The sequence below is a fragment of the Pogoniulus pusillus genome, chromosome 26, assembly GCF_015220805.1.
Source record: "Pogoniulus pusillus isolate bPogPus1 chromosome 26, bPogPus1.pri, whole genome shotgun sequence".
NCBI classification, from domain to species: domain Eukaryota; kingdom Metazoa; phylum Chordata; class Aves; order Piciformes; family Lybiidae; genus Pogoniulus; species Pogoniulus pusillus.
Window position 1 is genome coordinate 9501100 of NC_087289.1, and position 27127 is coordinate 9528226.

General features: G+C 39.9%; 1 protein-coding gene across 1 annotated transcript in view; it reads right to left on the reverse strand.

The window, feature by feature from the left end:
- NAALADL2 (N-acetylated alpha-linked acidic dipeptidase like 2) overlaps positions 1–27127 on the reverse strand; it is a 343221-nt gene that overhangs the window by 60498 nt on the left and 255596 nt on the right. Inside the window, exon 12 of the mRNA XM_064164711.1 lies at positions 13118–13213. Coding sequence (XP_064020781.1) covers positions 13118–13213 — 96 coding nt within the window. The remainder of the gene's footprint in view (positions 1–13117; positions 13214–27127) is intronic.

Here is a 27127-nt window from a genome sequence, read left to right on the forward strand (position 1 = left end):
ACATTTTTAGGTCTAAATGCTGTACTTTGTAATATTAGTTTAAATTTTGAACTCACATTATTTCAGGGGATAATACAGATGCTGTATCTTTGAAAATCAATGTGATATGTGCAGGGTTGGAAATAGGCTGCAATTTATGAACCCCCCTAGCCGTTAGTTTTACAAGAAGGTATTAAAATAAAAAATAGCTTCATAGCCAGTATATGATCTCTGCTTATGAAATAAAAATATCATTTCCACTGCAGGAAAGTACATCTTTTATATTCCTTTGCTTTTATGGTTAGCTTGCAAAAGATAATTCCAGCTCAGGGCCCAAAGAACTGTTGGTGGATGGGGTGATCACTCCTGTTTGCTGACTAATCTCATGTAGATTACCTTAAAACATGGTCTTGAATCTGCTCTGTTGGACTTAAATGGAAACAGCAAGGATCATACTTGAACTCTGATGTCTTTAAAGCAAATCTGACCAGTAGCAGTCTAAGATTACTTGCTTCTGTCTCTTCTTGCTCTTCAAGTGGAAACACTCTCACCTCAAGACTCCAGCAGATGGAAAACTTTCTTCAGTCAGAACACACTAAAGATATTGTATTTTACTGTCCTACACTGCATGCATAGACCAAATTCTTTTAGTATGACTACCGTTAATTGTCTAGGGCACAGAAGTAAACGCTTTAAGTAACACAGCTCAACTCAGATCTGCTTTCAGGCGTGAAGCAGGGAGACAGATACTATTGCCTACTCATAGTCACTGCTTAGCTATCCTCTCAAAGGTGCTGAACAGATCATAAAAACACTCTCTGATTCCATTCCAAGGTGATCTCTTCCTTTGTACCTACCAAAATAATAAGAAACAGTTCAACCATTCCCACTGTTTCTGACAGAGGATCTTCAGTCCACAATTCTCTGAGAGACACTTTGGCTAATTTTCTTATTCTAGTTTAAGTCAAATCACCTATTCTTAGTTTAATGCTAATTGGTCTAATCTTGGCTGCTTTAACACTTGAGCGTCTCAGCAAACTGGCAATATTTTTTTATTGTTATTGACTATGCTTATAATAAAACCAAATGAATAAACAAGATGTTCATCTTGGGATTTTGTAACACCTCTTGCTTAAACTCTTTCTTTGGCCACCTTTCTTTCAAGTATGTGCTATTTTTGCCTCACAGCTTCTATAATGTAGAAAATTTCTTCACATTGTTCAATTGCATTTGAAAAGAGAGCTTTCCTTCATGTTTATTTTGCTGACCTTCATTTTAGAAGATCTAATAGAAGATACGTAGCTGCGATGTTTTGGTTATATCTAATTTAAGCACCTGCAGAAAAACATATCAGGAGTAAATAAAATTGAATAAAAGAAAACAAAGGACAAGAGCAAGCTACAGTTTCATACACTGAAGTGGAGGCATTGGAAAGGAGGCTGGATGAGGCTCTTGGTGCCATGGTTTAGTTAATTGGAAGGTGTTAGGTTGGACTTGATGATCTCAAAGGTCTTTTACAACCTGGTTAATTCAGTGAATTTAAATGCCAACTTCAGAAATGCAGCTTCAGCTTTGATACATGCCCTAGCGTGGTGGTTTAAAGCTAACACTCTAGCCTGCTTTTATATTATAAAGAAGAAATAGGCATGTTCTGGACATATTTGAATAAAAAGTAAAAATAAAGAGGGGATTGGATACAAAAAAGAAAGTCTTTATGATAAGTCTATATCATTCCATTTGTTTGCTGCATTAGGATAAAGTGTGCTGCTCTTTCTTCCTTTTCTCTTCCTCACTCTGGCTGCTGCTGGCTGGTGTTTTTGCATAGCTTTCGCTGACCTTGGCTGAGACTGTTGGTATGGCTAAGTAGATAGCAGTAGTGGGGTCTAAGTGTCATTTTTGACCCACAGCTTTTCATTTTGTCATACATAGGATGGGGATTAAACAATGTTCTCTCTTAGTCCTACCTTACCTTCTTTTGCATAGGCAGATTGCTGTAATTTTGAGTAAAATAATATGTACACACAGTACCAATCTTGGGTTTCTATCATAAGATTTAAAATTCTATATTATGCATGAACTTATATGTTTATCCTGTGTTTTGACTGGATCAGCTGGAGTTGACATGTTTTTGCCTACTTTAAATTGCAAGTCTAGGCTGAAACATGATGCAGTGATTTGTTCCCTTTTCACTGGCAGCTGGCAGACAAACTTTGAGAGAAACTGAGGAAAATTTAGGCCTAGAACAAGAATTCAGGAACTGTTCTGAGCAGCAACCTGGTTAGGAAATACTTTAACAGAAGCCAGTGCTAACTTTTTTAAAAGAACATAGAGAGTCTTGCTGCACTGAAAAAAGGATTTAAGGAATGTGGAATTAATTCTCCCCTGACAGTAGGAGCACTGAACAGTTAGAAGTAAAACACAGACAATCCAGGAGAATGGTTTCTACACAAACATGCTGCTAATGGCTAAGCTGTCTCACTCTTTTGGCTTCTCTTTTTTATTGGAGCCAGTTTCTTGGTTATTTTGATATTTTCAGTGTTGCCAGATTCCTCTAAACTGAAAACATTAAATTCCAGGCACTGGAAAAGAAGCACAGAATGGAATACTCGTGTTTTGACGTCTTAGAATCATAGAATCAACCAGGTTGGAAGAGATCTCCAAGATCATCCAGTAAAACTGACTTTCTATCTTTCCATAACTTCACAGATAAACAGCACAGGAGCAGATGGAATTAGTTCTTTCCTGTAACACTTATTCCATTTTGAGGAAGTTACTAGCAGACAAGACAGGAAAAATGTTGTGAAGATGGGGGACTAGGATTGGGTTTAAATATCTGACTGAATCAAGTGAAGTTGCATTTGATGGTGCAGCTGGTTCATCAAATTTTTACCGGGGGCTCTGCAATTTCAGTTCATTTTTATTACCTAGTCTTTATCCATCAGAGTTCATGTATGAAGTGCAAGTGTCCTTCAGGCTACTTGCTTTCAGGAACAAAGAACTGCTGAAATATTCCAAGCCTATCTATCCTAACTCGGCTAAAGCAGATAGAGAATATGCTGTCTGGCCAAACACAGTATGACTATCTGTCAGAACACCTCATGTCTGCAGCAGCAAAGTCACCTCTTTCACATCTAACACGGAGAAAATCCCTAGACAGCTTTTTCCCTTTGAACACTATTACTACCCTGTTCACCACAATTCATATAGCATCCCCAATGTTACCGTGCCAGTTTATATCAACAGATTTGCTCTCGTTTTTATTGCTACTGACAACAGCTACAGAATAAAATACACATTGTTAGAGGGGGAGTTTTCAGCAAGTTCATATTTATCCTCTGTTTGAACTGGGTTATATGTTCTTTCATGCAAGAAGGCTAAAGGTAAAACAAAAGCTCTCACTTGTGTGCTTAAGAGAATATATGCTAAATCAAGCAGTTTCTGTTTGATATTCCTATGTTTCTTTGCAGAAGACTGTGGATGTTTGGCTTTGTGCAAATTCAGTTTGACTGTCACCATGGACAATGTAGCTCAGCACATCTCAAATACCATTAAACCATAAATACCAGCAAGATGCTTTGAACCAGTATATAAGAAGCCCAGCAGTAAAGCAAGCCATTTAAGTTATGCAGAAACTATCTGGTAGTTGGTGCGTGGCACAGAACCTATGCTGCTATATCACCTTAGGACAGGTGAGAGCTGTTGAAATACCAAGAACAGCTGCCAGCTGTGGGAAAACAAACAGAAAAATAATGAGATGCCCCAAGTCATCTGCAATTTCACAGGCTAAAGGCCCATATCGGTGCTTTCACGTATGAGAGAGCATCCCAATAACACTGCAGACAATTCTGGTATCTTCAGCACAAGGCCAAATTCCACATCTGAAAATTCAGTGTCAGAAGCAGATTATTGCAAATATGTCTATTGATCAGGTTCTCAAGCTTGGTTACCTCATACACTGAGAACTGTCCTTCTGTTATGTTAACTTCACTCAGCCTCTCTGCCACTTAGCCCTAGTTCATATTCCTGCTTGTTGGCTGGAGGCTTAAATAATTTGATTTCCAAATACGAAACAACAATATGTCTTTTAAGAGACAAGAGTGTTCCATTGGTCTGTGTAGAACTCATGCCTTTGGAAGTGTGGTGATGAGGAGACTGAGAAATTGTGTGAAATTCTGGTGGACACAGTTGAAGACCTGAGTTTCAAAAACTGCATCAAAAGGAACACATCACCGAAGGAAGTTAACAGCAGAAATTACCTGTGAAAACTGACACTCTAAAGTGTCATTTTTTCATAGTGGAAAAAAGGATATTCAAGCAAAAATCCCCAGTTAGCACACCACACTGGGATGCAGGGGAATGCTGCCATGTGTCTGCCTAGGCCTTGCAGGGATAAAGGGTTTGCTGGGCTTGGCTTGGCTCCGCTGTGTACTTGAGTGCATTGGGCTTCTGTTCCTGACTATTTCAGATTCATTCCACAAGCACCATACAAGCACTTTATCACTTTAAGGGCTGTAACTCTGACTAGAGCAATACTGTGTCTCTGCTGTTTGGAAATCTTAAACAATTCTACCAAATCCTCTGTTTCTACACAGAGGAAATGTTTAAATGAAAACAGAAGACAGATGCACAGCTGCCTGGATGTCGAGGCCACTGGGATGCCTAGTCACAACGTCGCACAGCTTTTTCAGGACCAAAAAGGGTATGTTGTAGTGGAGACAACTCATGAATGTGAATGTACTCTGCTGAAATAGTTATGCCAGTAATAATATGCTGGCAGAAATGTTTCTGGTAAAACTCTGCAACACAAACGTGCTGTACATGGTTTAGTGAAAGTGCCTGCATCTGATATTACGAGGATTGCTTGCACCCCTGCCAAAGCTACAACAGATGTTTCAGTGAAATGCAAAGAAGTTTCAAGCTGGTTGACTACAATGAGATTCAGGTTTGATTTTGAACTCTGACAGCAAACAGCATTAATCCTGTTCATTAGAATATTATTCTACTGACTCAAAATCTAGGCTCTAAGTCTTTGGGACTATTAAGAGTTTACCACCTTCATTTTAATTTAGGTATGCTACATAATCTTTCACAAATTTAACATCTCAGTAATTTAAGGCAATCTCATCTATCAGTTACATATAAATACATCTATAATTACTTTTAGCTTTTGCAGTGCAGAAATGAACTAAAAAAAGAGGTCAACTGCAGGAAGATGAAAATATTTAGCAGAGTTAGCAAGCACCAAATTACAGATTTTGGTTTTAGGGAGATTACAGAGACAAGAACTACTGAAGTTATGGATATTATTGCATTTCCAAGATGAAGGGGTATTCCCTAAGCTCTTATTAGAGAATTAATGGAACAGGCTGTCCAGGGTAGGTGTGGGGTCGCCCTCTCTGGAGATACTCAAGATCCACCTGGATAAGTTCCAGTGTGATCTGGTATATGTGATTCTATTCTGGCAGAGGGGTTGGAGTGGGTGATCTTTTGAGATCAATTCCAGTCCCTAACATTTTGTGATTCTGTAATGGGATTAGACAACAGATACATGGGAATATTTATCTAATCGATCTATCTATCCCCCATGTTTCAAAGGAACAGAATAACACAACCCTGTTAGAAGACTCCTCAAATCAATATACCCATGCCGTAAGCGATTCATGGTCAAAATGCAAATTTCATTTACAAACAGTCCCACAGTTCAGTACTTTTCATTCTATCTGTTTCAAGAAAGAAATCTCCTTGTCATTTTCCAGGAAGTGTCTATATTTTTTTAAAAGAATCAAAATCCTACATCATATTACACACCAAAAAAGATGTTAGTTCCTCCAGAAATGGAAATACTTCTCCCTATTGCTGTTTTATTTAATGTTTAGAAGTTAATTTCATTACAGTACTTAATTCTGCTTTATGCAGCTCCGTAATTGAAGCGCAGAATAATCAAGATCACTAATAATTTCCTCAAGACTTGTCTGTCAGCACCCATAACTCATCATAAAACCAATTATGTCACTTCTGGCATACCTTTCAACATTTTGGTGCCTGCCAAAATGAAAATCAATGAAATATTATTATTATTCCATGGCTGATACAGTGTAAATGGCTCCGGTGGCACTCCCTGTTGGGGGACTGCCATGAGAGCTTTCAGAACTGCATAATCTGAGCCTTATTAGGCTCCGCAAGTGAGCATATCTCATAATACAAAAGTGTTCTCAAACTTTTTAATGACTTTGATGGATTAGTTCCCAAGAAACACTCTGCTGAACCTCATGGAAAACGAGCACAGACTTTTCTGAGCAGGCATTTGCTGAAAATGGAGTTCACCTGCCACAAAGATGCTCAGAGGGCTGCAGCATCCCTGCTATGAGGACAGGCTACAAGTTAGGGCTCTTCGGCCTGGAGAAGAGAAGGCTTTGAGGAGACCCTGGAGTAGCCCTCCAGTATCTGAAGGGGGCCTACAGGAAGGCTGGGGAGGGACTATTTATAAAGTCTTGTAAGACAGGACAAGGGGCAATGGGTTTAAACTGGCAAAGGGGAGATTCAAACTAGATGTTAGGAAAAAGTTCTTTACAGTGAGGATGGTGAGACACTGGCACAGGTTGCCCAGAGAGGTTGTGGCTGCTCCCTCCCTGGAGGTGTTCAAGGCCAGGTTGGATGAGGCCTTGAGTAAACTGTTCTAGTGGGGGTGTCCCTGCCTATGGCAGGGGGGTTAGAACTGGATTATCTTTGAGGTCCCTTCCAACCTAAACCATTCTATGATTGTTCTGGCTTGATGGGAAAACCTCCTCTCTGCCGCTCAGGCATACGTTTTTTCATTTTAATACTTGATAGATCTATTGTAAGACACACTTGAAATTACAAAGTCTGCAAATCTCATTTAAGATATCACTAAATTTCATACTGCAACATGCTGCTGTGATGAATGTCTTGGGTTTTCACCACCAGGAAGCCTACATATTTCTCCTCCTTCTCTGAGGCTTTCAGATCAGCCTGGGCCTTGCAGCAATCTTCCGTACATCCACTTTAAAGTGCCAAGATCTAAGATAAATCGATTTGATAAGTGTCCTGACAAATTAGATCTTCCAAGCACTCAGATTACAGATCTATCTCTTTAATAGCTGCACATCTCTCATTCATTTTACCTGCCACATTCAGCAGTCTCCTCTACATGAAAGTGTTCATGAAATTAAGGTACCTACCCTCTTCAGAGAGCACAACCCACAATTAGCTGCTTACTTGTTCTTACACCAAGCCTCATGTAAAAATTGATGCTGAATTTTTTCCATTATTACTTCGCACCAAGCCATTCACAGAGGAGAAGCAGGAAACAAAAAATCATGAAAGCCCTATTTGCCTTGGAGATATGAAAAGCTTTAAATAATTTCCTGGCTTTCCCCAGTTTCAGTGGCCAGACAAGCAAAGCACACTGGGAATGATAAGCAGTGGGAAATAAGTTTCATCAAATTGAATACTAAACACAATTCTGCTATCAAGACTGAAAGGTATTGTTTCTTTGTGTCTTTCTTGACCTGCATTCCACATTATTTGAGCATTGTGCTAAACAAATGTCAAGCCCACTGCAGGAAAATATGAAGTGATATATTACAGAATCACAGAATCAAACAGGTTGGAAAGACCTCTAGGATCATCACACCTCCAGGGATGGTGACTCCATCACCTCCCCAGGCAGCCCATTCCAATGCCCAATAACTTGTTGTGAACTTCTTCCTAACATCCAGCCTAAACCTGCCCTGACACAGTGTCCTCTTCAGAGACTGTGTCCTCTTGTTCTGTTACTGGGTGTCTGGGAGAAGAGACCAATCCCACCTGGCTACGACCTCCTTTCAAGTAGTTGTAGGCAGCAATAAGGTCTGCCCTGAGCATCCGCTTCTCCAGGCTAAACACCCCCAGCTCCCTCAGCCTCTCCTCACAGGGCTGTGCTCCAGCCCCTCACCAGCCTTGTCCTTCTCTGGACACATTCAAGTACCTCAACATCTTTCTTAAATGAGTGGCCCAGAACTGGACACAGCACTCAAGGTGTGGCCTAACCAGTGCTGAGTACAGGGGCAGAAGGACTTCCCTGGTCCTGCAGGCCACACTATTCCAACCAGGTTGGAAGAGACCTCCAAGATCATCCAGTCCTACCTAGCACCCAGCCCTAGCCAGTCAGCTAGACCATGGCACTAAGTGCCTCATCCAGGCTTTTCTTGAACACCTCCAGGGACAGTGACTCCACCACCTCCCTGGGCAGCCCATTCCAATGCCAATCACTCTCTCTGGGAAGAACTTCCTCTTAATAGATGCAGTCAATCAGATCAGGTCTCTTCTGGTCACTAAAGGATCTGAGACTGTCACTTTGAGTGCAGTGTCTCTCACACAAGCAGCTGTAAAGTGCATGCTTCTACATATGGAAAGTGGATTTTTTCAGTGCTATGAAACTTAGCTATTTTTTGGCCTTTTTAAGCAGATTTGGCCGTTAGGATTTTCCAAAGGAAACAAAATACAAAGATTACTAACGGAAACAAAAAGTATTGCACAGAATTATATGCTGCACACAGATTCTGCAGTTAAATTAGTCATCCCTGGAATAGAAGAAATGACACTAGTAATTGACCACAGCCTATTCATTGGACACTGGAATGGGCTGCCTGGGGAGGTGGTGGAGTCGCCGTCCCTGGAGCTGTTCAAGGCAAGATTGGACTTGGTGCCATGGTCTAGCCTTGAGCTCTGTGGTAAAGGGTTGGACTTGATGATCTGTGAGGTCTCTTCCAACCCTGATAATACTGTGATACTGTGATTTCATGAATGTAGGCTTTAGCTTGGTAGCAGGGCTCTAAGGATCACAAAACCTTTAGTTCAGATATGGCAGACTCTCCCTTAACTTCAAACAACGATAAGCAATGAGCTGCAGGCTGACAGTTTGAGAGGTGCCAGGTTGCCTTAAGATGACCACAGAGAAGAAGTCCCATCCCAGGGGACAGACCTGGGCTATTCTAACACTGTTCCTCATCACCGCTTTCTGGTATCGCAGCTTCTCCCTGGGAGGAGCGCACATCCCTACTCACCTCATGGCCTGTGTGCGGGAGATGGCTTCTGGCTGGCAGGGAATTCTGAGCTGCGTCATGCGGCCTGCTGAGGCCTCCTAGGCCTAAGCTGGGGAGAGCAGTTTTGGCCTACTCTCAGGCCTATCGAGGGGGAAAGTGATGGAGGATTCTAGAAGGCCGCTTTGAGCCTACCAGGTTTTTAGTCTGGTAGACGTGGCCTAGTTTGTGCATGTGCTCAATCTACCTGACTGCCTTCGGTATACACGCTCCTGTAAATTGAATCTCTCTTTAAACATCCAATCAGTGTGCACTATCTTCATTTTTGCTCCCCAAAAGGAGTAAATGTCATTTCTGTCATCCAATCCCGGGTGGCTTGGGGCTATAAGCTGGGACACAGGCTCACAGTATTTCAGATCTGTGTTCCACGACCTGTATCTCTAGAAACTCCCAAGCGTTTCCTCAGCTTCAGCTTCCTACACTCTGAACTTCTATAATCTACTAGCAGGGAAAACCTGAAAAACTACACACATTTCCAGAGTCCTCAGAGCCATGAGCAGTAGTTGATAGTGGTGTGTGCTACAATAGTTCTGTGAACTAGGACTGGGGTTGTTTAGCCTGGAGAAGAGGAGGCTCAGGGCAGACCTCACTGCTGTCTACAACTACCTGAAGGGAGGCTGTAGCCAGGTGGGGGTTGGTCTCTTCTCCCAGGCAACCAGCAACAGAACAAGGGGACACAGTCTCAAGTTGTGCCAGGGGAGGTCTAGGCTGGATGTCAGGGGGAAGTTGTTGCCAGAGAGAGTGATTGGCATTGGAATGGGCTGCCCAGGGAGGTGGTGGAGTCACCATCCCTGGGGTGTTCAAGCAAAGCCTGGATGAGGCACTTAGTGCCACAGTCTAGATGACTGGGTAGGGATGGGTGCTAGGTTGGACTGGCTGATCTTGGAGGTCTCTTCCAACCTGGTTGATTCTATGATTCTATTATTTGATATTTGGATAAATAGCAGTAAAATAAACAGGGATGTACCTTTAAAAAGCAGGTCAGAAGTTGATGTTTTTATTATGTGAAAAATGTTAAGGTTGATAAAAATAAGTTTGGTCTCAAAAAAGACTAATTATAGCTTGAAAATTTTTCATGAGCCATTTCTGAGAAGAAAGCAAATCTAAGTTATTAAGTATTTAGTTTATTATATTTGGATCCTAATTCCTTTTAACATAAAAAAAAAACCAGTTTTGTATGGAAAGTCCTTTTGAAATCAGAAGTTCTGTAGCCGTTATGAGATCCATTTTACTTGCAATTGCAATGGAGCTTACAGAATTGGCAAGTGCCTGCTGAAGGGCATTAACTTCCAACTAAGGAGTGTAAATTCTAACTCCAAGCTGAGTTCTCGCTATGGATTTATTTTGCAAATACAAGTAATTTAATATAAAGCTAGAGATTTCTAATCTCTTGAAGATATTATGTGGACTCATCTCTTCAGAGTAACACAACGAAAATATGAAGACTTCAGATTAAGGAATAGCATTAAGAGTGCTTCGTTAAGTAAATAAATTATAGCATTTCCTTTGAATCCCATATCCAAGTAATATCATTTAAAGACTTCAGTAAGAAAATAAGTCTTGATCACTCACACCATGAGGTTTTCAAGGAGTTCAGAGAATTGCATGAGAATTTCTGTAGTCTCATGAATAAAACTTAGAGTTTGCAACTTCTAAGTCAAAATTACAATAGCTTTCCTTTTTAGCTAGCTTACAAGTCAACAAAACTCTGTTTTCAAAGACAGAAGATCAAAGGTTATTCAGGATATATAACATTTCTGTATTTTCATCCACTCTAACTCACTCAAATAAAAACATATCTTACTTCTTTTCAGCTGTGTTAGCTCAAAGACAACCATCAGGCATAGAGAATAAATGATAAATGCAAAAAAAAAAAAAAACCTAAAACAAAGAAAATTAGCATTCCACTGTTTACTAGAACAGCTAATTGTCAAAGCAGCAAAGATCATGTATCATTCATGTGCACAGTATGACACATAAAATTGTTCTATCGCTCATCCACCGACCATGGACAACTGACCAACAATGGATAAGTAATAAAAGACTTGTATCTCCTTCTGTTTCCCTTCTTTTAGAACTTATAGGTGGTTTTGCTAAAGCTAAACTTATATGTGCTTTTTCCCTGCCCAAGAAATGTGATTTCATTAAGCTTTTTCCTCCTTAAAGAGGTCAAATTGAGGACTGCTGTGCGTGAAGTATAGAGAAGACAGGAGTTTCAATAATGGAGACAGGAAAAAACACCATCACTACCACCAACAAATCCCCAGCAACCTTCCAGCTGTCCAAAGCATAGGAACCACTACCAGTTTGATAAAGAAAAACTCTAAAATAAGATGACTCTGTAGAATTCAGACTACTTAAGCAGCACCTTGTTTGCCCTAACATACAGCCCCTAGAATCAAATGGAGGGCTGAAAGAAGATGCCATCAAGGAAAAGGTGATATGCTGTCACTTTAGGTACAAAACTGGATGAATGTTACCAACATGAAGTCATATTGGCCTTCTGTAAAATATTGCACACGTTTCTCTACTTTCACCCACGGAAAATACTTTCAAATTGGGACAGATGGTAAACACTAGGGTAAAGAAGGGGCAAGAGAAAGTTTCTCTTGCAGGAGAAAAAGTTTAAGGCAGGTAGTGGACAGAACCAAGAGGTAGCAACTCCATTTGTTAACTATATAAAGAGCAAACAGTAGATGACATTTAGAAAAAAATGGTCAAGTTATTCAGAAACTACTTTGAGATCAATTAATCTAGGCTAAAGATGACAAAATGACCAGCTCAAGACCTTACTCCAATGCTCCATGTATTCATCTGCATAAAAATATTCTGGGCTACAACCTGAAAAGCAAAATGGAAGCACAATCTAGTGCAATCTTCATCAAGTTTTATGAAAGAAAATTGCAATGCTCAGTGAACCTACTTAAAATAATTTAAACTTAAAATGATTTAAACAGACTCAAAATGCTCCAAGTTATCTATCTAATGAAGATTTTTCTTTCAGTCAATGTTATAGAGCAAATACTAAAACATAGATTATTCAGATTAAACATGGCCCATCACACACAAATTAGTAAAGCACACATCAATTATGCAGTAAGTAATCACATGCCTACTCCCCTCAGTCTTTAGGGGGGAAAATAGTGAAACTTTTCAGTCTGGTACCAAAGATGGCTTAAAAAACATCAGTTCCATTAAAAGTGGTTTAGAGAATACTCGTGTCTCATGCTTGTTCCTGAACTACCAGACTCTGCTGAACTTCAACCCCCCCATAAAATCCCCAAGATCAGTCACTGTCTGTTTTGCCAAAGATGCTGATCTGCCTAGATGCTAAATCTGCACACTGCTGATCTTGTGAATTTATTTTTGTTGTTGCCAAAAGAAATGTTTCAACAGCAGCTGTTTTTTTCCAAAAGTAGTATCTCAGAATAAACAAATCTTTTTGTCTACATAAGTTCTGGTTAATAAGAAAACCAATTTAAGAAGTGTAGCAATCCATTAAGCTGAATTCGTTAGCAGTCATGTCTCTTTGCACAAAGTGTGCTGAGTGGACAGAGCAAAGAAAGAGCAAGGAGTCAATTTTATGTATTAATAAATAACATGGAGGGAGTATTATAGAGAGGTGACAAGAAGGGAGTCAGAAAACATTAACTTCGGGAGCATCCTCTCTGTAGAGCTCTCTCCAGAATCACAGGATGGATATCCCTGTCTGCCATGTGAGCATCACTGTGACAGCTCATAAAACAAAATGCAGTGCACATGAAGATGCCTCCAGAGAGCAAAAACATTGACAGCAACAAACTTGCTACTTTCTGCCATCTCGTGGGGCTCCATACCCTCTACTCATGTCAAAAGGTGAAGCATTTACACATAGATGTGTTTATTCCCAGAAGCTGACTGATGCAACAGTATATTCAAAGGTGAATGCACTGTTTTTCATTGAGATTCAAGGTATTGACAGAAATAATTTCAAAAGTATTAGCAAATTCAAATTTGCCCATGTGAAGGAAGCATGAGGAGATCTTGGCCTCTGTTACCTTTGCAATGGTCTCATGCAGGTGGAAGGAAGGATCCATAACTTCAGATTTTGTTGTATGTACAGGGAAAAAAGCTTCAGAGAGAAAGCTAGAATCCTGTGAGAAAGAAAAAAGAAGGTTTTTAGGATTCCACATTGATTTCCTCCTTCACATCCTTATTGCAGTTTTATTTAGAGACTGAAAACCCCTTCAAACTCTTCTTAAGTTTTGTCAATTACTAAACTTATTTCACTGATATAATTAACTGATTCAAAGTCCCTGAAACAGGCAAAACCTCCTAAGTCTTATGACTATTTCTGGAATGGCAGTTGCCTGTGTAATTACACTTCCTAAAGTAGCTAAAACTTTTGCCTAGAGGGAGAAAAAATATCCACACAGATTTCATTTTGAGCTAGGCAGCAATCAGACATCCTATTAAATATGCTAGGATTTAATCTTCAGATGAAATATAAACACAATAAACAAAGAATGTACTTTTATCTTCTGCAACTTCTGTCTACAGTGAAAGCATTTACATAACATGGGGAGTTGGTCAGTTTCCTGGAATTACATCCCTTAGGTCGACTGCTCTTTTTAATAGCAGGTGATCTTAATGTGTCATGTGTACAAAGTGTTTGTCTTTTCTTGTGCTGTAAGAAAGGAATAAGTTAGATTGCGTATTTGCTGTCACGAGGAAATAAACACAAAGAAAACAGAAAAAAAGATAATGAAAGTAATTATGATAACCAGCAAAAAAACAGAGCAACAACAAAACAAAAACTGAACCAAGCCTTGAAGGTGCACACCTAGAGTGAGAATTATTTTAAACTCATGATCCTTAACCTGGCATAACAACTCAGAAACTAAGCTGAAATGGAAAGGCTTTCTCTATAACTCTTGAGATATATATCTTAATATTGTCCTTGCTTTTGTGAAGCACCTACAGTTTTGCTCTTTAAGCATGATGTGAACTGCCCCTCTTGGAGAAGCCTGGAACATAGTGTCTATCTAATCTGCACATGGTATAAGAATACATGTAAAGATGCACCTTGATGGACAGAGATGCTGTATTTGGTAGGCATACTATGAGGACTCTCACTGCTCGCCAGCAGCAATGAGTTTGGTACCAAAGCACAGAAACTATAGACAAAGCTATTTCAGAGATCAGCAGGAGGCTTTGACAGTGCATGAGTATCACACCATTCTGAAGTGTGCTAGTTATGACCAGTTCTTTTATATATACTCTTCTGATGCACAACTCTCCAGACTTACCTACTTCCTGAAGAGGAACAGAACTTCACCTTAAGCCCTCTGCCAAATTCCGGTTTGCTTTAGGCAACTAGGTTTCAGCACCAGAATTATTTTGTATCTCCTTCTGGAAGGTCTAAATCTTCCCTTGTCCATGAATTTTATTCTGGGTTTTGAATATAATTTTGGATGCCAGCACCTAAGTATATTATTGACTTTTGCTAGAATATCCTAAGGTATTTCATTCTAATTCCTATTTAGTGTACAATACACAGTGTGCCACATAGAATCACACAGAGGCTTATCAGAGGGATCAACTGGGGACTGCAGATGGACTATAAGCTTCTCATTAACATATTAACTTGTAGCGTGTCTTCACATTTGACTTCTGGGAAACGTGTCTTATCCTTTGTGTGTAGGGTAATTTTTCTCATTAGATTATGATGCCAAACTCATTCTTCATCAGTCATAATGTTATTTCCACTCAGAAATTACATGCTCAGCAGCAGTGAAATAAAACTTTGGTTGAAAATGTATTCAAACTGATCTGAGCTTTAACCTGATCGATTTATAGGGCTGGCACCCCACCTTTTCACTTGCTGAAAACCATGTAGGGTTTATTGTTTTTAACATCAGGAAGCATGCAAATGGGAGAGACAAACAATTTAGATGCTTTGTCCTGGTTTGTACAACTTCTTCATAGGTAAATAAGCTTTGCCCTTTTTCGTGCTGAGTTCTAAACCATACAAAGAATGAAGAAAAACAGTACTTTAGCTAAAAGAGCCGTTAACTTCAGTTGAAACAAAAGAAGCAGAGGAGAAAATCTACCCACTTCCTCTGAACAAACAATGTGAAGTATCATACTCATGTACCCCTGGAGGATAAAATGATGGTCTTTGACACACACCTGCTGAATTGGAATAATGTTTGTACTACATGATGCAGTACACTGCATGGATCCAAGAGCCAGCTCTGAACTAGACACAGCACTGTTAGCTCTCTTTCCAAAGAAGCATGGGCCACAAATGCAATATAATTGGACTTGAAAGAAGCATGGGCCACAAATGCAATATAATTGGACTTGATCTGTGAGGTCTCTTCCAACCCTGATGATACTGTGATAATCACATCGGTGAGGTGATATGCCAATGTGCTCTGCTCAGATCCCCTCAGCTTAGGCATAGCTACCTACAGATGCTTAATTCAGCTCCTCAGCTAGTACCTTCCCTGCTAAATTAAGCTTCTTTGAACACTGTGACACAGACATGCTCAAGAAAACGCAGCAAAAGCTGTGTCTCAGAAGGCCTATTACATTGCTCGTAAGTTTGCTTGTTAATTTTTTGCACAGATTAATGTCTCCATGATCAATATTCCATCAGTATTTCCATACATTTCTAGAGTATTATTTCTGGTAGCAAGCTCCCATCACTTTCTTTAAAAAAAAACAACAAACATTTAAAATATATAATTAGCACTGACTCATACAAATTTTTGGTTAAGTGATGCATCTGTGTGTTGTATAATTTGTCACAGAAGGATCAGAATAATAAATGAACTTGTTCTTCCCTTCAGAAAACTATTTTTTTTTAGATCTTAGGGAGAGATGCACAAGGTCATTTATTATAAAGATAAAACACATACTTCAAGAGTAATTCATAACACCTATTCATCTTTGGTTTAAGTCGGTGCATTAGTTTACAAAGCCATGTCGTTTGACTGCAGGGAGGTTGGGGAACACTGCCACTCTGCTTCAGTGGTGCTAATGCTGTTCATCATCATTCATGTAATTGCAATCAATAACTCAAAAAGAATTACATTATTTATACTCATTCTTGGGTACCTTACTGAGAGTCAGGGAAGGGAACAACTTCTGAATTGGATTTGCTACACAAGATCAGGTTATTGCTCCATCTAGACAAATATTCTCTCTCTAGAATTTAAAAGTTGATGGAGTAGGTGCTTATAAAGCAGAGAAACAGCACTTAAACTGTCCTGTATCCACACACACCTGCAGAGGACAGGTTAGGATTCTAGCCATGCTACACTCAACTCACATTCAAAAAACACTGAAGAACACATTCATACCCGTTCTCTTAATTTAGGTGCCTTCACAGAGCAGGTCTTGCTCCAATTACACAACTTAAATGGAAGGAAATACTAAGCTGAATTAGTGTGGTGTGTGGTGTGACTGAACTCTGAGTCAGGCAGGGCTAAGATGCAGATCAGTCCTGGTATCTTCTTGGAGGCAAACACCTGAAAAGAGAAACTTTATTTTTCTTTAAAACTAAATCTTCTAAGAACTGAAAGGAGGACAACAAATTTTACTAGAAAGCAAAGTACAATGAAATAAAAACACTCTGTAAAGGACTTGATTGTTGTTTCTTTGCACAAGGAGTCATTATCTTTAGGTTCTTCCTCAGCTCAGCAAACATTTAGTGACTTTTCATTTTGCAACAAGCTTAGCACAGACCCTGTCAGGAAAAGAGGGAGATTTTTATTACCTGTCTTCTGGTCAGACTACAAAGATGCTCCCCGCTCTTCTAATCAATCCTCATTACTGTTCCATTCTCATGCCAGCCCAGTTACTCTCTCTTTAGTATGCCACACCTGTGCTTTAGAAAACTCTCCCACATTAGCATGACCTTTCTCTGAGTGCCATTGAGCAATCAACCTTTCTTCCACAGGCTTCCAACCTATTGGAGCTCACAGCAAACTGACAAAGCAAGCAGGTAGCCTTTGCTAGCATCTCAGCTACTGCCTTTTACAGAAACACAAGTAAGCAATGATGAGCAAATAAGTCAAAAGCCATTTTTTTCATCACAAGGATCAAGTCATTTTGCTCATGGTGTAATCAGGACCTTGCTTGCTAAGATCTTGAAAAGGAGTCACTCAGAGAAGCAGTGTTTTAAGCAAGCCTGGGTATTTTACCATGATTGAGCTTTCTGCCCAGAGAAAAATAGCCCTAAGAGTGCACAGGAAGTAAAACAAATGACCACAATTTTGTACATTTGTACATATTTATAGATAATATTTTTTCACTCTGTGTGTCTGGACAGGTAATACTTGCAAATAGGTAATCCAAGATTGCTATCTGAAATAACTTGCTGACATCTAAAGTATCTGGCTTTGCACTTAAAGGGAAATGTTTAAAACAGTTGTTGTTCTCTTTGTTTTTCTTTTTCTCTTCCTAAAAGACACCTCAATAAAGAACTGCTAGGAAGACAACGGCAAACATGTTCTGTTTCTCTTGCCTTTCATTGTCTTTCAAGCACCATGCTCATCAGAGAAAGCTGCATGAACTTTCCAAGCAACACAAGCCCACTCTTTATCCCCAGGAGCACACGGCAGAGATGTGAGTCTAGATGACGTTTCAAGAGTGCCTCTTGGCATTTAACAGCAAGAGCAACACTTTCCAGTGGGAAGCTGAATCAGACTCCTCATTTGTTCTTTCAGCAGGCTCACAACAAGCGTGTTTTGGTTTGATGTTTGTTTTTCTTTTAACAGCATTTTGCTAAGTGTATTTCTAGTAAATACCCACACTAAGAAAAAGGCATGCTAATCCAAAAAGCACTAAGCCAAATTACATTACTTCTTTATGTTTTTCCCCCACAGTAGGAGTTGCTGTCCTCATACTCTCCCACGCTCCCTGAATAAAATTAATCTGCCTTCACTTCTAGTCAGGCACCCTCACTTTGTACAACGTGCAGCATGTTCTATGTGTAGTGCAGCTGAATGCTCTAAAGATGGGAGCAATTTATGAAAAAGCCTTTTCAAGGTCATACAACTGTGAGACAACCTCAAATTTTAAGAGGCCAAACTTCCAGGCATGCTTTTGAAAATGTTCTCCTTGCTGTTTATTGCCTTTTGTAAGTTGTTCTTTAGTACCAGGCTATTGAAATGGACGGAAAACATTTGCTCTTCTAACAGGAAACTAAGTTTTAACTTACAATCTGTACAGTCTAGAAAGGCCAGGAAGAAAGGGACCTGGGGGTGCTGTGAGATACTAGCTGAACACGAGCCGGCAGCGTGTCCAGGTGGCCAAGAGAGCCAATGGCATCCTGGCCTGGATCAGGAACAGTGTGGCTAGCAGGACGAGGGAGGTTATTCTTCCCCTGTACTCAGCACTGGTCAGGCCACACCTTGAGTCCTGTGTCCAGTTCTGGGCTCCTCAATTCAAGAGAGACGTTGAGGTGCTGGAACGTGTCCAGAGAAGGGCGACAAAGCTGGTGAGGGGCCTGGAGCACAAACCCTATGAGGAGAGGCAGAGGGAGCTGGGGGTGTTTAGCCTGGAGAAGAGGAGGCTCAGGTGGGACCTCACTGCTGTCTACAACTACCTGAAGGGAGGTTGTAGCCAGATGGGAATTAGTCTCTACTCCCAGGCAATCAGTGATAGAACAAGGGGACAGAGTCTCACATTATGCTGGAGGTCTAGGCTGGATGTTAGGAGGAAGTTGTTGCCAGAGAGAGTGATTGGCACTGGAATGGGCTGCCCAGGGAGGTGGTGGAGTCACCGTTCCTGGAGGTGTTCAAGAAAAGCCTGGATGAGTCACTTAGTGCCATGGTCTAGCTGACTGGATAGGGCTGGGGGACAGGTTGGACTGGCTGATGTTGGAGGTCTCTTCCAACCTGGTTGATTCTATGATTCTAATCTGGGAATTCCCAGTGTAATGATTGGGTTTCTCTACGAGCCCTTCCAAGGAGAAATGAACAACCACAGCAGCATTTGGTGGCAGGCTTCCAAACCCCTCCTTTGTCTCACCTGCCTTTTGAAATGATCGCTTAACCTGATCTTTTCGATACTCATTTAATGAAGCGTTCTGTGAAATTAGAAAGACATTGATGTTCCACTTTTCAAATAATGGGTCACTTCTGATTAAACTTCGATTGAACATTCAACTTTCAATCTTAAAACAAATTGCCTCCTTTTCTTTTTAATTTGAACCCTATTTTCTGCTGCCCTTGAGTCTCATGACAGTAATAAATTGATTTATGAATCGATTAAGTAAGGATCGAAAATGCAGGGGAAAAAAAATTACCTTAAAATCCCAAACCTAGCTTACTCTTGCTTATTTATGATGGACACTTGCACTAAAATTAACTTCTGATTTAGTAGACTCACTTTTTCTACCTTACCTTTTCTTTCCTCAAATAATTAAGTGAACAGAATGCTTCACCTTCTAAAGGTACTAAATTTGCCATTCATTGTGTAGAATCTTGTGCAGAATCTTATAGCACACCTCTGACTGATACAGCAACTTTCAAACAATTCATTTTAAATCATTAATAAAATCCCTCAGCACTTGTGGTATTTGAATGTGTCCTAGGTTAGGGCAGATATCTCCCCTGGTAAACTCACTATCACATGGATTTTTGGAAAGTCAGGAAAAATTAAGTTGTATTTCTTATAGTCTAAAGTAAATATAACAGTATAAGGAGAATAAACTACTACAGGTATAGAATAACCTTAAGGAAGATGAGGAAAGGGTCAAGTGGTGGTGAAGCAGCAAAAGCAGCAGCAGCTGAAACAGTGGCGGGGGAAGATAACAGCAGGCGTAGCAGAAGCAGCAAGGGGAAGGTACAAGCTGTGTTTCCAGACATAAAGCTCTTGATGCTCTAGTGAAATTATATTAACTTATCTATTGTTGCCACTATATGGCCTATCCCTAGAACATTCACCTCTCCACTCAGAGCTTCCACTTCTAAGTTTCGCTGATCCAAGCTTTATTTATGTCTGAACTAGAAATCTAGCTCAAATGGCCACATAATGTAAGGGTAAATACCAGGACATACTTTAGAGATCTACTTTTCTCTTATTAAAAAAACCAAAACAAACCAACACAACACAAATCAAATACAATTTACCACACAACTAGAATTAGTTCTGTGGTACAAACAATTTTCTTTCCTTGGTGAGGACAATGCTGTATCCACAAGAGAAAGTCCTGTTTTATTTACTGCTGCTTTTGAAACAGTTAAACTACCATCTAGGAAAATCAAATCACTTAAGTAACAATTCCTTAACGTGCTCTCATTGCATACCTGAATAGATTTTTCTTGACTGCTGAATATTCCCCACCATTTATAAGAAAACATCCTTCTGTCCTTAAACTGGTGAATAATTTGCAAACACCTCCCAAATGGCTTTTGGTTTGTTTTAAAAGAAAAATACAGTGGATGTTTTTCTACTCAGCAATAATGTTCAGTCTAGAAAAAAAATTCTTTCTTGAATCAGTTTGACTTCAACCATGTTAATACTTGTTTGCATTATCCATATTTGTGCCAGCTTTGCCTTTCAGAACTTCACAATATTCATGCCACCACGTTTGTCCCCTACAAAAGTAACAGAGGGCAGAACAGAGTCCAAACAGCAAGAGTAAAAATCCTTCTGCATTTTTTACAGATAGGCCAAAGAGTATAAATGTGCTAATCTAGCACTGCTAAAGACTTCAAAGGAAATACAGAAATGAAGGATGAAAGCCATAAGAAAGTTGTTTGTTTCCTTCAGACAGACCAAAGAATAATGCTAATAGAGGAGAAATTGAGAGTATAAAAACTATGCTGCATGAGGACTGAAAGCACAATCTGATGTCTATCCATTTATATATATAGGCTGTGTCTTCTCTAAGAGCTATAACCTGTTTTATTCTTTCTGCCTTTTTATATCACAACAGCGTGAGGAACAGAATTGCAGCAACCTGAGGCACACACACAAATACGCAGCATCTGGTCGCCAAACCACAACGCAAGTAGTCAGTGCTTACATTCAGCATCAACATGGGAAACAAGTTTAGTCAGGAGGTTGAATTCATCTGCAGAGCACACCCTATAAAGTTATTCAAGTGCCTAAATCTATTACCCGAGGGCTTACAATTGCACGAGGACTTGTCTGCATCTGTATTCAAAACCACAGCCAAAAATTTGCCATAGCATGAAGAAGAAAGCTCTATCTGAAGAAAAGATAAAGAGGGAGCAGTGCGTGGAACAAAAAGAGCTCTGAAATCTGCACTGTAGGCTTTCACTAATTCCTTCGATCACTTTACCCTAAGGCAAGCATTGGCACATGGCAGCCAATGTACAATTGTATTCCTTTGTGAAACAGGTGTTTCACCTCAGCAAGGCTAAAAGACCATTTCTTCTACATGTTCTTAGTTGTTTGGTTTTGTTGCATTTTGTTTGTTTGTTTGTTTGTTTCCTGGAAGGGCATTGACTGTAAGAAGGATCAAAAACAGAGTTAAGGACAAGAGCATCTCACAGACGAAAATATTGCTTATCAATAACTACCTGGAATATCTGTTTGGGAGGGTAGTGCAGATGGGGCAAATTTTTAAATAGATTTACTGGAAAAGTGGATTATCTAGCACAGAGCATACTGAAGTATACATGTCAATGTGAAAGTCTGCAATGTGTGGGTTAAAAATGAATCAGTGGAATACTCTGCACTAGGGAAACCCCACCTGAAGTAGTCCATCCAGTTCTGGAGCTCCTACAACAAGAGGGATGTGGAAGTGCTGGAATGTGTCCAGAGAAGGGCCACCAGGATGATCAGAGGGCTGGAGCACCTCTCCTATGAGGACAGACTGAAAGAGTTGGGGTTGCTTGGTCTGGAGAGGAGAAGGCTCCGAGGTGACCTAATTCTGACCTTTCAGTATCCAAAGCGGACTTACAAGAAAGCTGGGGAGGGATTTTTTAGGCTACCAGGTAGTGACAGGACTGGGGCGAATGAACAAAGCTAGAAATGGGTAGATTCAGACTGGATGTTAGAAGGAAGTTCTTCACCATGAGGGTGGTGAGACTCTGGAATGGTTTGCCCAGGGAGGTGGTGGAAGCCTCATCCCTGGAGGTGTTTAAGGCCAGGCTGGATGAGTCTCTAGACAGCCTGATCTAGCATGAGGTGTCCCTGCCCATGGCAGGAAGGGTTGGAACTAGATGATCCTTGTGGTCCCTTCCAACCCAGACTGATTCTATGATTCTATAGTAACACCAAGCATTAACATATGACATAGAGCATTTCTCACTAATAAAGGCCCTTGAAGGTGCAAATATATTGCAGAAAGAGTGTGTGCTGCTTACTCTCACTGGCAGACTGACTATTCCCTTTCTAGCAAATGCTCTTGACATCCAAGTAATTATTCTCTGCTCAAAATCCATAAACAATTATAAAGCAACATAAAAATTGTTTTTCACTAGTTTTTACTTACATGAAACTACAGATATAAACTGTGTAGGCTTTTATATTATTTTTAGAAAGCAAAGCTTTGCAGATGCCACAGCCTAAAGCATGTCAAAAATCTGATTTCAAGTGAGAATGACCCTACTTTGTGAAAATGGGCATGTCAGGAGGAGTTTCTGACAAGAGGTTTTTCTCTGGCATTTTTACCCTTCCAGTTTACTGAAGAACTCTGAGAAAAGAAGCAAGCTCAAATGTATTTTCTCTTTTAATTTTCTCTTTCACTGACCTTGTGATGTCACCAGATGCTGGACAAAATAAGCAAGGCTTGCCAAATCAGACTACACAGAAAACAGAAAAGGCAGAATTGGAAACACTGCTGAGCAATTTATTTTATTATTCAGCTAGACTGTAGCCAGAAAAAACTCATGCCAACAGTCATCAGACAGGAAACGAATATAAGCACTTTTCTCTCCCCTCTTTTAATTTAATGTTGTCTTCCTTGCATTAGTAAGTGAATTGAAATAATCACTATGAAGCTATAAATTCACAGATAGCAGCACAAGGAAAGCAACTGTTAAGATATGAGGATACTGCATAGTTTTATTCATCTCTAGAGTCTTCCCTTGACACTTTTTAAGCTGAAAGCAGAATCAGCAATTGAAGTAGGAGGAAGTAGACCTAGCCAGAAATTTGGAAACTCAGAGGCTCATCCCAGTGTTTCAGGTTAGAAACAGGAGGCTCAGTTCAGACTCACTACATGTTAGAGAGAAAACCTTTTTCAGAAGTGAAGAATGCAAGAACATTTTGTAACATTTTACGATCCATTGCAAGCATTCACATTATGCAGTGCCAGTAAGATCATCCTAGAACATGAACTCCAGTGACAATTTCTTTCATAAGCACAAATACTATAAAGCATAACAATTTCATTTCCTGATTGGATGTTTCCTATTCTTATATTTTAGTCCATTAAAAAGCTATTTGATACATTGTACTGAATGGAGAAATCTGATTTTCTCCACTGGACAGACATGTGTAGGTGCACTAAGAACCAGAACTGGCTTTTGCTGAGAACAAGGAGAATGTCTTCAAGGACAATATTTATTTATTTATTGAAAGCCTTACTAAACTTAGTGGCCATGATAAGATACTTCAAACACTGCAAATTTTACTGAAGAGAACCTATGGCTGACTCAAACCATTGCTGTTTGATAGTCCAGTGATCTTGATTTTTTTTGTCCCCAAAGTATTAAGACACGATGCTACTAAAACCTGCCAACACAAAACGAGTTCTGATACATATTGAAGATACTCTGCCAGAAGATTTTATGTTGGTTTGTTGAATTTAGCCACTCAAACAACAAAAAAGAAGTTATATTGAATGCAACACATGGTCTTCTCTAGAGAGGACAGATAGTCCAGTGTCTTCTATCCTTAGACAATATATGTTTGTCAGTAACTAGATGCTTCAGCAGGCTATCACACAGATAGCAGTAATTGGTGCCTAAGCAAATTTCTCACACCTTCCCATACCCCACTGACCCTGTAAACTTCTAGGATGTCTTTCTTCCATCGACTTTCATCAGTCTTCAGCCAACTCCAAGAAAATCAAGCACCTATGAGAGAATCTGCAAGGGCAGAGTTTATGGTAACAACATGTTTTCATACAGTGTGGACGGGAAAGCTGTGCATCTTTTTCCTTAATTGTGTGGCAAGTTTATGCAAAGAGTTTTCCTCTTCTGGAGGCACTGAGGAATGTCTGAGACATGAAAGCACTGCGACTTGTGAAACCAGACAGATTCTTCTGGAGTAATGTATCCACCTACTGAGGACATCCTCAGTTTCGGCTAAAATTAGAGGAATAACAAAGATGCTCTTTCATGAAATTAAGAAGCTAAATATTCATATTATTCAATAAAACAACTCAAGCAATCAATTGAACATCAAATGTATTTTGTCTTGTAAAACACTGAGTCATTAACCTTAACAATTTCAGCATGCTCTTGCTATCAAATTCAACTAAATTAGCATCCAAGTGAACAGATGGACTAATGTATTAATATATTACTGGAGAGTACTAGTCTGAGTAATCCCTGGATGTACTGAGAAATTTAAAAGCACTAATTTATGCTAAAGATAGACAGAATGGAGAATGCATTTTGGTCAGAAGAAAGATGAATAAACAAACCCATAAATATTATAAAGACAGAACAGCCCATGAAAGAGAAAGGCAAGACACAGAAGCTGCTGCCGTTTGGACTGACCTCCACAAGCAGTTCCAAGACAAACTACTGGTGACTGTTGGAAATATATTTTGTAACACACTGGCAGTTCATCACTTGTCCATGAACAAAAATGAAACCTCTCTCTTCACCTTGACATGTCTAACTCCCAGTGATACACTTGGTTGACCATGAAGTTCTACTACAAAGTTCATAAATTTTCCCAGCAGCAAACGCAGCAGCACCAAACCAAGACAGTTTAGAGAAAGGGAATCCTGGGTTCCCAAGCAACTTGCTATGCAGAGGCTGAGACACATTTGTTCCCTTGCAAAGAATTTCTGATACTCTCTGATATTCTAAGCACACTGGTACATTGATTCTTTCATATGAGCACGAAGCATCTCAGGTTAAGTCCTAATGGGCAGCTACAAGCTGTGTATTTCCTTTAAAAATTAACATACACAAAGGAGAAAGGAGGAGTAAAACAAGGAAGGAGGGAAAACAGTCATATTTAGCTGCCAAACTGCAGAACAGCACAGCATCACACAGCTATAATTCCAAATTTCTATTAAGTCTCGATACAGATGGGGAAATACGACTTCTGTTTAAGGAAGAATCTCCCTGGGATATCAGGGTCAAACGACTGGCACTAATTTTCTTCTAGGGACACACACGTCTGCCACAGGCCTAGTACATCATCTTCCTATATGGTGTTCTTTGATCCTTCAAAGAAAATGATGCCACAATGCTTCTAATTGAAGTTCCTGATAAATATACTTTGATCTGACAAATTAATTGGTACTGGTGACACTTAATCCAGGAGGACATAAATAATAGCAGAAGAAAAAGCGCATAAAATTTACCAGAAGAGCATGATCAGTCGTATATCAACCAAGTAGTCACTACGGTAACTAACTGCTTCTTGCCCAAAAAAGGGACTGGAGGACATAATGGAAATCATCTGAATATGGAATAACAATGAGAATAATGATGTGATGCAAAATGTTGAGATAACTGCATTAACAGTAAAGATGTGAGACTTCAGAACATAAAAGAGTATTGACTTCAAGCACTGCCACTGTTTGACCAGTGAATTACATTGGTGACACGTAAGTGGCTCTCAGCAAAGGGTATCATAAATGAGACGTCTCACATTTGCTTTAGATAAATCTATGCAGGTATGAGGTTGTGTTTGTGGAGTTTGATTTCTTGCTTCACCCATAGTTTGCTGATGAAACTACACTGCAGACTTTTCTGCCTGCCATAATGCCACCTTGATTAGAACTAACAAAATTAAGTGTGTGTGTATGTTATCTATATAAATAATCCTTGACAAGAACTTCTTTAAGAGACAGAACATTGGTCAGAACTTTATAGTGACAGTTACCAGAGTTTGTTCACAATACACTGAGCTCCCTGACATCACAACACAGTACTCTGAAGATAGAGGTTTTGTCTGTCACTGGGGATTATTTGTGCTTGAGTTTGCAAACTGTTACTGATTGTTTTCATCTTTGTTGACATACACAGTCCAACCTGCACCAGAGTTAAAGAGAAAGAGAACTCCTCTTTCAAGGAAACAGTAGCTTTAAATGAATTCTGGAAGCCAGAGAAACAGCAATAGCTCCCTAGTAGGCAGAAACTAACTAGTTTCATTGTGTGTTTTGCAAAATCTGAGAAACAGTGGGCTGCAGGTAACGGCTGTAGCTATTCATATCATAACAGAGCCAGCAGCCACACTACTGGATTACCTGTGCTACAATGATTAAGGCAGCAGCAAACTTGAAAAAAAAAACCAAACCAAAACACTAAACAACCTCCAAACCTTCCTACAAGTTCCACTTTAAACTTCTCACAGAGGCGTATTAGTTAGATTATTTTGTTTAACTAAAATGAAATAACATAAACACCATGCCAAGGTCATAACTGGAATAACTGGTAAACCCATAACTATAGGAGACAGATTGTCTCAGTCAGCAGTGAGATACAGATGTTTGCATAAAGGTCCCAATAAGGCCAGACCAGCTGACTGGAAACAATCACAGAATCACAGCATCAGCCAGGTTGGAAAATACCTCTAAGATCCTTGAGTGCAACCTATCACCTAACACTTCTGATTAACTAAACCATGGCATTAAGTGTCTCATCCAGTCTCCTCTTAAACACCTCCAAGGATGGTGACTCCAGTGCCTCCGAGGGCAGCCCATTCCAATATCAATCACTCTTTCTATGAAGAACTTCTCCCTAACATCCAGCCTAAACCTGCCCTGGTGCAGCTTGAGACTGTGTCCAACTGGATGTGGCACCATTCACCATCACTCTCTGGGCCCGGCCCTCCAGCTAGCTCTTAACCCAGCACAGTCCTGGCCCTCTACACATGTCCAACACACA